Below are 14,623 nucleotides of genomic sequence, written 5' to 3'. Positions count from 1 at the left end.
AAACTGTTACATATTATTTTAAACTTTCAATAACCATAAAATTTACTGTTCAGTAATTGGGAAGAGTATAATTGCACTCTGGTGTTTTTAGGGGCCTTACATTCACTGAATGAAGACTTACAAATACAATTTTTAGGCCTAGTAATCCATTAAATAGTGCCTCATCTCTTTACTATAATGATTCAAACAGCTGTCTCTATTATTTGGTTGGTCAAAAATAACCAATAACCAGAAATCAAGATAATTTGCAGAAGTTTAGAAATTCAGAAAAATTGCACAAATTTTAACAATTTTTTTCCCTTCCCTCCAGCTGAGGATTGAGACTGTGCTCCAGCGCGGCTTAGGGTACGTCACAATTGACAACACTTCTAGAGAGTTGAACGTCTCAATCCAGATGGCAAATAAAGAACCTGTGTTCACAGCTCGGATGCCTGTATACATGGACCCGCGTCGTGACAATACTATTGAGGTGAGCACTGTACTCATTATTGAAAATTAGGAAAATATAACGCACCCCTACTGTAAAATATAAGAATATTTGAAGTAACAGATTTTTTCCATGATTAAATGCACAAGGCCACAGAACAAGTGTTTTTTTGTTATTCAGTTGATGGTAATCTGAGGTGACTTCTAATGTACATACTAAGTTACACTATGGGGTGCGTCACTTCTTATAAGATGTTATCAGGGCTTGGACTGACTGTTCAGCTGTTCAGAGGTGCTTTCATCGAGCTCAATGTTAGATTTAAATTATCCAGATCTACCATAATTTAGAGCTCTCGCCATCAGAGAACCCTTGTCAATGACTTTTCCCATTGGCTTTCCTGATTTATGTCTAATTTGTACAGCAATATTGCTCCTACCAGTGGATGTCTTGTGTGGCCGGCGGGCCAAGTACGAGACCTCTTAACTCCCGGCGCCTGATTGAGTGAAAAACATCAACAACCATTTAAACAGTAATTTCCACTTTTTGTAACCCAACAGTGTTTGGAGTACACTGGATTTCCATGTATCATCAGGAGTCACAAGGCTAGCTGCAGACAAAGAGTTGGTGTCAGGCACCGTCCCCGCTGTTCCCCTGCCATATGGGGACGGACGCCTGGTGACTCTGGCCGGGGAGCCCTGTTACCTAGCAACAGGCACGCCGCGGTTTCCACTGGACATCACTGTCGGGCACATGCGCCCTGCTCCTTCCCGTTACCTAGCAACATGCAGCGTGCCTCTCCTCTGTCTCCTCCAATCCCTGGTCTGCTGCCTCTATTTAAACCTGGCTCTGGCGCCATTAGGGTGCTAGAGTTACTGGTTCCTGACTCCAGCATTTCCCTGTGTTATTCCTGTTGTGACCCGGCTCTCCTGACCATTCTCTCATCTCTGCGCTCTCCTGTTGTGACCCGTTTTGTCGACCATCCTCCATTCTGCCTGACCCATATTGTTTTGTGACCTTGGCCTGTTTGACTATCCTCTCGGATCCTCCTATTGTACCTCACCTCCCTATTAGCTTCCGACCCAGACCGTCTGACCCTCCTTACCGCTACACCGACAACTGGCTAGTAGGACCGCGACCTGTGTGCCTCGGGCAGCGAAGTCCAAACCTCCTTGTGGGGGTCCCTGGCGAACACCAGGGGCACGTTAGACTCCGCACCTGCTAGTTAAGTAGTGCTAATACCGGTTAGTGGCCTCTAGTTCACAGCTGAATCCTGACAGTCGGCTCCCTTGTTTCATAATTTCAATTCGGCCATTTACAGTTGCCAGTGCTGCAGCCTCATTTTATTTTTGACAATAACTCGGCCAAGCTAAATAGTCTTAATAATAAGTAAAGAATTCTTGTGATTCTTTGCAGACATCTCCTATGTCCGGAGACTGCTTGACCTCCACTCTTTTCTTTACAGTACATATGGTACCGCATTCAAACAAGTGGGTAGAGTCACTACGCTCACCACCTAACCACGGACAAGTCATCAGATTAAACTCATTTGCGGTGAAGTTCTCCGATCTTGGGGAATGTGATAATTGCTACTTCCCATCTTACCCTCTGCTGGAGGTCAGCCTTTAGTGCTAACCCTCCTATTTCAGTTCCAATTTCTAATTTCACCTATGCACCTAACCAACTAACTATTTGTGCTACCTAGTTTACCCTACACCCCTCCCCTCCATGATAATAATACACTGGCCCACCTTCTGCCCATAGCACTCAAATTTTCATTTTTAGAATAAAAACACATGATGCAAAATAAACATATACAAGATTAACATAATGCAGAAAAGAGAGCTAAGCATTTGGAATTCATGAAAGTAGAGAAATTAAATTAAATGAGTTTATAGAAATGGTTGAGTAACAGGGAAGACTTGAAACCGTACTTGAAGATTTCTAGAGTTGAGACCTCTCGGACTATCCTGAGATAGTGATAACAGAACAGGTATTGTAGTGGTACCGGTATCAACCTTAATACTTCTTACACGGATAAACCTCTGCTGGTGAAAGTTGTTGAATCTTACAGACAGGCAGGGTTATCGCTGACTTTTATATCCACTTTTTTCACTTTGATAAATCTATCTGTTAGTGCATGCAAAATCTTGAATGAGGAATCCCAGACGGCCATTGTTTCAACACCCCATTTGTGTATGTATTAATGGGGTTTTGAGCATGATGAATAGGACCCATAATGTATTAAAAGTTTACTATTCAGACCCTCAGCAAAAATAATTTCTGAAAGGACTGTGCTTACCTTCCATCCGTAGTTTCAGCTGTGTGATGTTGGATATGGTTGTGCACACAGGAAAAGTGGGTGGTGGGAGCAAATAGAAGAAGAAGGTGGGGAGATAGATGTGATAAGAGACGTACAGGGGGACAAACACACAAAGGGGGGAGAAACAAATGACAAACACCCATAATGTGGAGACAAAAAGGGGAGAGACAGATGGGAAGGCAGAGATGCACGTGCAAAATTAGAGATTAGAGACATCCACTAAAAGAGTAGAAAGAAAGGGAAGACACATAAAGAGAGAGTGAACAGACAGAGGAGGAGAGGTACATTTACAAAATTGGAGACAGAGAGCTAAACATTCAGAGGTGGAAACAAAAGAGACCTCCTCTCTCACACTAAACCTTTAGCCAGCCTGAGAACTCTCCTCAGCCGGGCTTGAGGAAAATCTCTTAATCGATTTTGCTGGACCATCTAGAGGATCTACATCTACATCTACTTTTTATTCACTCCCCCTTAAGTAGGACATAGATCTGGTTCACATAATTATTGCAATAGATATCACAATTCCAATCTGCCATACCATTCATTAACATTGTATAACAACACAGTACTTCCTGACTTAACTATTTCATAATAATAAATCACACCTCTCCCATTATGGGAGTTTTTCCAACATAAATCTGAGCTGAAACTTTTTATACATTTGGTTCAGCCTGTTGGCTCTGTCCCAGGGTTTGCGCAAACCTTCCATCCCCTAGTCTTCAAAGCTCGGATTGCAGCGACTCCAATAAGAGTGTATCCTGGCAAAGAGTCTATGATAAAATGATCGCAATTGTGATAACTTTACTCCAGGTTCTGACCTCACCTATGCACTGTGCATGCATGGCCATCAGGCCGAATATGCTCAGAAAACAATGAGTAAAAGGAGCGAAGGGAGGAGCATGAAACCTGCAGGGGAGGGTTCAGAAGCTAGAATGGCTAATGCCAACTTCAGATGGCGGTAGCTATTGGGGTCAAGGTCCTTGATAAATTGGTCCAGACAGCAATTCTGTTTCCATATAGTTCAAGGCTTGATAAATAGACCACAGGAAGGTATAATCATTTTGATAAGGGATACCATGGGCTCCCTCTGGGATTAACCCTGGGTCATGTTTTGGGCAGAAGACTCTCTCCAGACCAACTGCAATTTAGGTGGTAATTAGAAGATTGCTAAAGAACATAGCCCGCTATATGAAGTGGTAGTGGTCGTTTTGTGTTGGCTTGACATAGGGCTATGGGCCGCTTTTTCTAAAAGCTGAAACTGTCTTACTGCTTAACATGCATGTTCTACTTCACTGTCTCAGTACTCTTGACATGATGTGTTGGAAAATGTCTTATATGTGCTGCTGATGTAACTGTGTCTCTCATAATCTGATTTTCAGATACTGAGTGTAAATGGGAATTATCCTGTGGTCCAAATACAGAAAAAGAGAGAGCACAAATCTTCCCAAGTCATCTTCCGGTTTCCCTTGAACTTGGACGCTTCACTGAAAGCTGTAATCCTGGCCACATTCTTGTACATGGTGAGTTGTATCTACTAGACTAGTTTTAGGGAAAAACAGTGAGGGTTTTGGGCTGCCAACTGCAGATGTTCCCCAGGATCATCCAAGGTTCCAGTACAGGGTCTGTCACGTTAGAAATGTCACCCTCTTCTAACCTGTCCTATGGCTATTTCACTAGATGGCGCTCCTCAACCACCGTGTTTCAGGCAGTACTGGTTCCTCAGCTTTCAAAATTCAAATTGAGTAGAGTTTATTGCAGATTGCAGAATGTGTTCTGTTTAGAAAGTTACTCAAATTGCTCTTTAAAGCTAAATAAAGATCTTTCTGTACAAGAGTTTCTTCATCTGACCCTGGGGGCATCCGAGTACATGTGAGTATAATGAGCTCTACGGGAAAGGCGGCTGCTATAGGTGAAGACCTCTTAGTCTGGTTCTACGCGTTTATGTTAAGACCGTTAGCCGTAACACTGACATGATAAAACATTGATGGACAGCTAAATTATCTATGCAAAAAGACCACTTTAATGATCACAAGTTCTAACGCTCCTACCACAGTCATAACTAGACACACAAATCATACATGGTAATTATGGCTCACAGTGGAGGGTGGTGTCTTACAAAACTATATAACTATATAACTTACAAAACTATATAAATCCCAAAAACTATAGGGAGTTTGGAATAATAAAATGATATTAGACTGGATGACCAATTGTTATGCAGAATTGAATAGAATTGAGTAAAATTTAATTAAATAGAATTGACAATATATAAGACACTTGAACGATAGCATGTAGTGTGCTAACTTGAATCAAAAATTCCTATAGCCCTACTCCACTGACCTAATGCCCAACAATAACTCCCACACATAACACCATAACCCAGTCACTAGAATTTAAATCCCATATGTCTCTAAAATAATGAGAATCTACAATTCAAACACCACATTCAATCACGCCAAAACACTCTCTCACAATAGCTAGTGAATGCAGTCACTATACCTACTGGGTACCATTGGTGCACTTTGTTGGTTACCTAAACTTGGCAGATGAGGAAATTGTCCTTATTACAACATTAGCAGTAGACAATAATCAGATGTAAAGAAATGTAAAGAGTGCCCTCTGTGTTTATTTTCAGGCTTTCTGTGTGCATATGAATATGTGTGGCTATGTCCCTGAATGTAGCACACAATTTACCAGCAAATACTAAGACATTTATCTGTTATCAGCAAAGTGGACGAAGGTGGGCTTAGCAGCACCAAGCACTGGCAAGAAATCCTCTTGCCTGTAGTCCTCTCTGCTCACCTGCAATTTACCCAGGCCAGGAGATTCCCTCTCTAACCATGGTCTATCTGTAAATGTCAACTATATTAAGAAATCACAGGGCTGCCATGGAAGATTTCTTGTGCTAGCTTCAGTTAAAACACTCCCCTCATTCAGAGCTGATGTGCAGTCTCCATCTGTAAGACTCTCACAACCCTTGGGATTGCTGGTACTGTGGGATTTCTCTCTGTAACGACAAAAGCTCCTTCTCTCTCTCTTGCTGGCTCGCTCTCTATAAGAGTGTTCTCCCCTTTTCAGTGGTAGGGCTTTCCATGATGGCACTTGGGGACTCCAGTCTTTCATTCCTAGTTGGTTGGACTCTCCATTCACAAAGCCTCATTCCTTCTTTACCACAGTTCTCCTTCTTCTCAGGCAGGAGACTCTGTCCCCTTTTTATAATCTTGGAGCTCCCCGTACTTAGTTTCTTTCCTGTGCGTGGGCTCTGCTTCTTTTTCTGGTGATATTAACCTCACTCTTCCCTTCTCCAGGAATTGTACTCCTGGCCACTATGATAGCACAGGTGACCCCCCACCACTGTACCATTAGTAACTGAGTTACATGAGCAATATATATGAAACCAGTGCAGAGACAAACCAGAGAGCAGCGCGAGTTTCTTTAAAACTGCATAATATTATAAACTGTGCCTTATTTATAAAGTTTAAATAATAATGGTGTTTGAGATTACCCCGGGGGAGCAGCATCTTTGGGGGGACCCCATGCTCAGGGCCAGATTAAGGGCCACATGGGACTGAGCAGGATATGATGAAGGGCCTATTGTGAGCAGCATCGTGCTGCCAGAAGGGGTTTGGCCATTATTATGGCCATGGCTAGTGTCTACCACATCCATGTCTCCCTCCTCTTCTCTTAAATGATGCACACACCACTAACTGGTTTACAAAGCATTTAAGAACAGTGAAGAGTGGCAAATACCTGTAAACTTTTCCTCAAGTGCCTGGTTGAGCAGAACAGTCCTCCAAAATCAGGATTATCAGAACAGTTGAGAAGTAAAATTATGTTACTTTACTGACCATGAATGTTGACAAAACATAATCTTTATAAAATAGACCAGCATATAAGTGGGCCTATTTGTAGCTGAATTTCTATCACGCCCATTGTTGATATGAGCATACCCACAATGTTCTCCTCCTTCCGAAATTTCCACTACCTAGTCTGTGAGCGCTGGTGGTGGCAACAACACTTTCAGTAGGGGGCGCATCCTTTAAAGACATTTTTTTGAAAAACAAACAAACAAGAAAACAACATTTAAAACAATCATTTCCAAGATGATGATGATGATGATGTCTGTCTTCCCCTCCCTTTAGATTGTTCGCTCCTTTGAGCAGGGCTCTCCTACCTTCTGTTTCCATCACTTTTAACTGCGCTCTCCAGCTACTCAGCTCACCTCCTCTCAGTCCCTCTGCCCTCGGTCTCCTCTCGCTTCTCTCCGCTCCCCTCAGTTACTCTCAACCTGTCATCCATGCCCACCCTCTTGGGCCATAGTTACCTGCCTATACTCACTTTTCCCCTCCCTCCCTCTCTTTCATGCTGTGCCTGAGCCCCCAGAGTTATAGTGCTTACTGTTACTTGTACTGTGCTGTTTCACCTTGTACTGTGCCATTGTTTGTCCTTGTACGGCGCTACGGATACTTTGTGGCGCCCTATAAATAAAAATTAATAATAATAATAATGATGATGACTAGCATACACACATGATGTTGACACATGCAGTTACGCCCATAGACTGATTAGCGTGGATCTCAAGATCTGTACAGCTCAGCATATTCAATATTCAGAGGGGTAGAGTTTATTGTCAACAGAATATAAATTGGTTAAAAATAAAATTAGTGGATCTGAGAAAGGAAGCTGATTTTTATCCCAAAAATTCAAAAAGGGGGAGCTCTGATGGATTTAATATTATATAATAGAACATATATTTAAACTAATGTACAGCTTAGAGAGCATTGAGGGAATAGTTAGTTAAGGAATATGGAGTCAGAGGAGGGCTGATAGGCTTGAATAATTAAATTCATTTTAAGGACATCCTTGAAGACTTGAAGAGAGTAGATAGAGTTTGGGAGATCATTCCACAGGTGAGGAGCAGCCCGGGCAAAGTTCTGGAGGTGTTAGTGGGAAGATGTAATCACAATGGTATATGGTGGCAGTCACTGGCAGAGTGGAGCGGTCGGAAAGGAGTGTGAGAAGAGAGGTTAAATTGTAGTGGGGGGATTGGTTGAGGGCTTTGTAGGTGAGGTTGAGGAGTTTAAACTTAATTTTGCAGGACATGGGGAGCCAGTGTAGGGACTGGCAGAGAGGGATAGCAGAGAGAGCAGCGAGAGAGACAAATTAGGTGGTCAGTGCCTTTTCAGGATAGACTGCAGAGGGGCAAAGCAGACATTGGCTAATCTAGAGAGGAGAAAGACACATTAACCAAGAATAAGAGTTTTCGTAACTTCTTTAGTGAGAAAAGGAGGGATCTTGAATATGGTCTGGTGATGGAAGTGACAGAATTTGGAGAGGGACTGAATGTGAGAAGCGAAGGAGAGGGAGGAGTAGAAGATGACCCCTAGTGAGTGGACATTTGTGACAGAGAAAAGGGAAGTATTATCAAAAGAGAGAGGAGGAGGTGAGGGAACCTTTGATAAGGGTGAGTTAATGATTTCAGTTTTAGAAATATTGAGCTTAAGAAAGCATTGCGCCATCAAAAATGAGATGGGACAGGAGGAGACATGAGATGAGCGAAGGCGAGAGGTCATGGATAGAGATAGATTTGGGTATAATCAGAATACAGGTGGTACTGGAGGCCAAATAAGTTGTTGAGGTCACTATGGAAGGAGGTGTAGAGGGAGAAGAGCAGTAGGCCATGAATGGATCACTGGGGATCTCCAATAGGTAATGCACGAAGGGTGAGATGTATGGAGATTGAAAGGAGTTCTTGGTGAGATAAGAGGAATACCAGAAGAGGACAGTGTTATTGAGGCATATAGACTGAAGAGTTTGCAAAATGAGGGTGTGGTCAATGGTATAGACAGCAGCAGGGAAGTTGAAAAGAGAATAGATTTATTTAGATTTAGCAGAGAGAAGATTGTTAGTGACTTTAGTGAGTGCAGTTTCAGTGGAGTGGATTGTACAAAAGCCAGATTGAATTGTATCAAGGAGAAGAGAAGAGAAAGAAGGTGAGACGGTTGTAAAAAAAACCCTTTTGAGAAGGTTAGAGGCAAAGGGGAGATGGGCAATATAGCTGTTATTAGATACAGAAGCAGAGTTGTTCGAGTATGGTGTAGACTACATAGACTAAATTGAATTTTAAAAATTCAAGTACTTTTACAATTACATACCTTATAGCAGTGACATTTATAGGAAGAAAAGGCCGCAAGTTTGGTTAAATAAGAAATTATTGGAAGTAATATAGGAAAAAGAGCATTTAAATGGTTAAAACAAGAAGGCACTGAACATTGTGGAAATACAAGAAATGTTGCCAAATATGTAAAAAGCAAATCATGTTACCAACGACTGATTTTTAACTATATTGTGTTTATTTCTTTTGTTTTGCATTTTTATACAGACTTTCCGAGTGAACCAAATTACAAGCAGAAGTTCCACCAGTGTTGGCAGTGGGTGGGCCACCTCTGGTGGTGTTGTATTTGTTGGTGGTATGCACTATGGTGTTAGTAATATGGGTCATGATAGTGGGCATTGTGGAGGTGGGGAATGGGGTGGTGGAAGTGGCGACTGTGGAGGTGGTGGTGGGGACTATGGAGGTGGTGGTGGTGGTGGAGACTGTGGAGGCGGTGGTGGATGTGGCGGTGAATAATCTTTGTCACTCCCCATAAAATGTTAGATCAATCTTGTTTTCCAATATTGCACACTTATCAGGATATATTCTCAGGACCCTTAAGCTTTGTCATGTTGGATATGGGTAAAGTTCTCTGCCTTAAACCTTGGATCTCTCTGATTTGGTGAAATGTCTTTGCACCTCTCTGTACTCACTGTCTTCTCACTGAAGTTTGAAGTACATGTTGATGTCCTGTACCTATTTTCACGTCTTGGTCTCTTCAAGGACTAGTCTTCAAGCCATTTACATAAGCCCAGGAAGCCAAAGTTTTCCAGCTCTTATTTCTATGCAGTAAGTTGGAGGGAGAGGACAGTCGCCAGAGAGGTGTTGGTGTTCCACCGGATCACTGGAGTCCTGCTTTTTCAATATGTAACTTCCACTGTTCATGATTGATTTTAGGTAGTAAAGTTTTGGTGTAGGACTTTTGCAATATATGATTCAGTTTTAAATGCATATGTATGAGTTTACAGTTATATTAAAATTATATATATGTTTACAATACCAATTATAAGGGGAACCTTGCACTGTTAAACTGACACACTTCTATATGTTTTACGTTTACTTAAACAGGTTTTGGTTGGAGAAAAGTCCAGTTTATTAGGGAATACTTGTGGTTCTACCATTGGGTCATTATAACTTAAAATTGAGAAAACACTTGTATGAACATAATAATTAGAGATGGTCACTGACCCCCGTGTTTTGGTTTTGGATTCGGTTTTGGATCTGGATTACCGTCGTGTTTTGGTTTTGGTTTTGGTTTTGCAAAACCGCCATTGCGTGTTTTGGTTTTGGTTTTGGTTTTGTTTGGTTTTGTTTTGCTATTTTGTTGGAAAATACATGTTTTTGTGCCTAAAATAACCCAATTTAGTGCTCCAACTGTTTTAGAGATAAGTAATCTAATTGTTGAGGTAATAAATCATCCAAAAAAACTGTTTAATTCTTCGTTGGTAGGCCTTCATTTATTCTACACACAAAACAGATTGTCTTCCTCTCCATCTATGCATATTGGCAATGCAGCCATCGTCTTTGAATCTATATTACACCCTACACTTATAGTTAAATATGTAAAGAAATGGAAAAAGACAGTTTGCTTTCTGTCTCTATAAGCCCCCTCCACTTTTTTAAAAAAACAAAAAATTCAGCCATTATAGACTGTACAATATTAATTGACATGGAGAAAGCCAGTTTGGTTTCTGTCTCTCTAGGCCCCCCTCCACTTGTATAAAATACCAAAAAATCCAGCCGTTATAGACTGTACAATATTAATTGACATGGAGAAAGCCAGTTTGGTTTCTGTCTCTCTAGGCCCCCCTCCACTTGTATAAAATACTAAAAAAATCAGCCGTTATATACTGTACAATATAAATTGAAATGGACAAAGGCAGTTTGGTATCTGTCTGCATCAGATCCTCTCTCCACTAGGAGTAAAATAGAAAACTATTCAGCCGTTATATAATCTAGAATATAAATAGAAATTGAGAAAGGCAATTTGGTATCTGTCTGCATCATAATCATCAACATCATCATTAGTGCCCTCGTCGCCTACACAAATCTCCCCCTCATCCTCTTCTAATTCCAAAGTGGCATCCTCAATTTGGGTATCACCGGCTACACTCGGGCTATCAAGGCACACATCAGCAGAATGCTCACGATTAGACATCCCACTGTTGGATGGACTCTCCACAGGGATTGTTGTCATTTGTGAATCAGAGCAAATATTCTCCTGTAATGCCTCACTGTTATCTTGCAGCTCGGCTTTGACGCGTAACAGTAGTTGTGCACCAATTGTAGGCTGGGTAACTTTTTGGGATCTGCCACTAATAGCCAAAGGTGAAGGCCTCATTCTCTCTTTGCCACTGCGTGTGTAGAATTGCATGCTTGCAATTTTTTTTTTATCGTCACTTAACTTTTGCTCAGTTACACTTCTTTTTCGCTTCAATACAGTAAAATTTTTTGGGGTTTTTGTTTTTTGCACTAATTTGAAAACACTCTGTTGTTTGACATCGCCTTGGCCAGATGACGTACTGGTAACACTAACATCAGGACTGGTGACAGAACCTGGTTGCTCATTCAGATCATATGTGGACTGCTTTGAATCCATTCTGAGCGCAAACCACTGGGGAGTGCTAAAAATTATTTGGTAGATACTGCTGACAGAAATGACTTTTGACAGCCAGAAATATTAATGCACAATTAGGGAGGACACCCCAAAAGCACTGAGGAGTGCTAAAAATTATTTGGTAGATACTGCTGACAGAAATGACTTTTGACAGCCAGAAATATTAATGCACAATTAGGGAGGACACCCCAAAAGCACTGAGGTGTGCTAAAAATTATTTAGTAGATACTGCTGACAGAAATGACTTTTGACAGCCAGAAATATTAATGCACAATTAGGGAGGACACCCCAAAAGCACTGAGGAGTGCTACAAATTATTTAGTAGATACTGCTGACAGAAATGACTTTTGACAGCCAGAAATATTAATGCACAATTAGGGAGGACACCCCAAAAGCACTGTGGAGTGCTAAAAATTATTTAGTAGATACTGCTGACAGAAATGACTTTTGACAGCCAGAAATATTAATGCACAATTAGGGAGGACACCCCAAAAGCACTGAGGAGTGCTACAAATTATTTAGTAGATACTGCTGACAGATATGACTTTTGACAGCCAGAAATATTAATGCACAATTAGGGAGGACACCCAAAAAGCACTGAGGTGTGCTAAAAATTATTTAGTAGATACTGCTGACAGAAATGACTTTTGACAGCCAGAAATATTAATGCACAATTAGGGAGGACACCCCAAAAGCACTGAGGAGTGCTACAAATTATTTAGTAGATACTGCTGACAGATATGACTTTTGACAGCCAGAAATATTAATGCACAATTAGGGAGGACACCCCAAAAGCACTGAGGAGTGCTACAAATTATTTAGTAGATACTGCTGACAGATATGACTTTTGACAGCCAGAAATATTAATGCACAATTAGGGAGGACACCCCAAAAGCACTGAGGAGTGCCAAAAATTATTTGGTAGATACTGCTGACAGAAATGACTTTTGACAGCCAGAAATATTAATGCACAATTAGGGAGGACACCCCAAAAGCACTGAGGTGTGCTAAAAATTATTTGGTAGATACTGCTGACAGAAATGACTTTTGACAGCCAGAAATATTAATGCACAATTAGGGAGGAAACCCCAAAAGCACTGAGGTGTGCTAAAAATTATTTAGTAGATACTGCTGACAGAAATGACTTTTGACAGCCAGAAATATTAATGCACAATTAGGGAGGACACCCCAAAAGCACTGAGGAGGGCTACAAATTATTTAGTAGATACTGCTGACAGAAATGACTTTTGACAGCCAGAAATATTAATGCACAATTAGGGAGGACACCCCAAAAGCACTGTGGAGTGCTAAAAATTATTTAGTAGATACTGCTGACAGAAATGACTTTTGACAGCCAGAAATATTAATGCACAATTAGGGAGGACACCCCAAAAGCACTGAGGAGTGCTACAAATTATTTAGTAGATACTGCTGACAGATATGACTTTTGACAGCCAGAAATATTAATGCACAATTAGGGAGGACACCCCAAAAGCACTGAGGTGTGCTAAAAATTATTTAGTAGATACTGCTGACAGATATGACTTTTGACAGCCAGAAATATTAATGCACAATTAGGGAGGACACCCCAAAAGCACTGAGGAGTGCTACAAATTATTTAGTAGATACTGCTGACAGATATGACTTTTGACAGCCAGAAATATTAATGCACAATTAGGGAGGACACCCCAAAAGCACTGAGGAGTGCTACAAATTATTTAGTAGATACTGCTGACAGATATGACTTTTGACAGCCAGAAATATTAATGCACAATTAGGGAGGACACCCCAAAAGCACTGAGGAGTGCTAAAAATTATTTAGTAGATACTGCTGACAGATATGACTTTTGACAGCCAGAAATATTTATGCACAATTATGGGGGACACCCCAAAAGCGCTGGGGAGTGCCAAATATGAAGAAAAAATAATAAACCTCTATCCTCCTCTCTGCACTAGCGATTTTGGTTAGAGCAATTGCAAGAACAATATTGTATTCTCTGTCCCTGCTCTAATTAGCCTATGACTACACCCTGCTCTCTCCCTATGTCAAATGGCGATGGATTGCTGTGGAGGCGTGTATTTATAAAGTTGAAGTATCGCGAGAACCGAGCCCCGAGATCCGACGACGTCACAATGACGTTCGGCCTTGATTTGGATTCGGAATGGGCGGGAGAGTACCGAGCTGCTCAGCTCGGTACTCGGATACCCAAAGTTCGGGTGGGTTCGGTTCTCGGAGAACCGGACCCGCCCATCTCTAATAATAATAAATATATTATTTCTAAATTTGTCAGTTGTCTGTTACTATTTTCCATTGAAATGTGATACGAGGGTAATTTCCCCTTGTACAGAGGATGATGGGCAAGGTGTATTCCCCAGGGATACTGTCTGTAACTATAAATACAGAAATCTTTGAGCTATTGGGAGACATAATTCCTTATGGTTGTTGTATGCAGGTGCTTTTAGAATGTTGCTTTTTCCCATTCAGAAAACAGGGGTATGGGTGAAAAACAGAATTGCCAGAATGCCGGAAAGCTGGAATGATTCAGTGCCCTGCAGTGTTCTCTGCTGCTTGGTGTCTTGAGTGAAGCTGCTTTGTCTCCTCTCCCTGTATAGTGCATTCTTTACTTCTGCACAGATATTTTCACTGTAATGTGTGTGGTATTATATATATTATATATATCAGATTTGCTGACTTTTCAAGTAAGATGTCCCGGAGTGGGTCCATCAAGGGGGCGTGGCAACGGGATTTACATTGTTCGGCCCCGCCCATGGTCAATCTTTGGCAATTTCGGGCGTTGTCACTATTACACATATAGCTCTGCACCCACCCACTTCCACAACGGAGATAGCTAGATTTGGGAGATTTGCCTGCTTTCTTGGGAGTCCAGGAGAACTCCCAAAAATTCGGGATTCTCCCGGACATTTCGGGAGAGTAGGCAACTATTATATATATAGATATAGATGTGTGTGTGTGTATATATAATGTAGCCATATTTTGTCGTTATCCATTCTGTCTGCCAGAATGGAGCTCAGAGTACCTTAGCCACCAATTCCAAAATCTAACAGAGCAAATTTTAATATCAACTTAATCAGGGCAACAAGTAA

The 14,623-nt window shown here is 41.3% G+C and overlaps 1 protein-coding gene across 3 annotated transcripts in view; it reads left to right on the top strand.

Moving 5' to 3' along the window:
* LOC142151069 (phospholipid scramblase 2-like) overlaps window positions 1-14,623 on the top strand; it is a 112,304-nt gene that overhangs the window by 61,077 nt on the left and 36,604 nt on the right. Inside the window, exons 6-8 of one of the 3 annotated variants that reach the window (XM_075206366.1) lie at window positions 311-469; window positions 4,127-4,267; window positions 9,130-10,049. The exons of the other annotated variants lie outside the window; for them this stretch is intronic. Coding sequence (XP_075062467.1) covers window positions 311-469; window positions 4,127-4,267; window positions 9,130-9,378 — 549 coding nt within the window. The 3' untranslated portion in view covers window positions 9,379-10,049. Of the gene's footprint in view, window positions 1-310; window positions 470-4,126; window positions 4,268-9,129; window positions 10,050-14,623 lie in introns of those variants that run through there. 3 annotated transcript variants of the gene reach the window in all.

This window comes from Mixophyes fleayi, chromosome 4 (assembly GCF_038048845.1).
Source record: "Mixophyes fleayi isolate aMixFle1 chromosome 4, aMixFle1.hap1, whole genome shotgun sequence".
In the NCBI taxonomy this organism is placed as follows: domain Eukaryota; kingdom Metazoa; phylum Chordata; class Amphibia; order Anura; family Limnodynastidae; genus Mixophyes; species Mixophyes fleayi.
The sequence above is the reverse complement of the archived record's forward strand: the minus strand, read 5'-3'. Positions and strand labels throughout refer to the sequence as shown.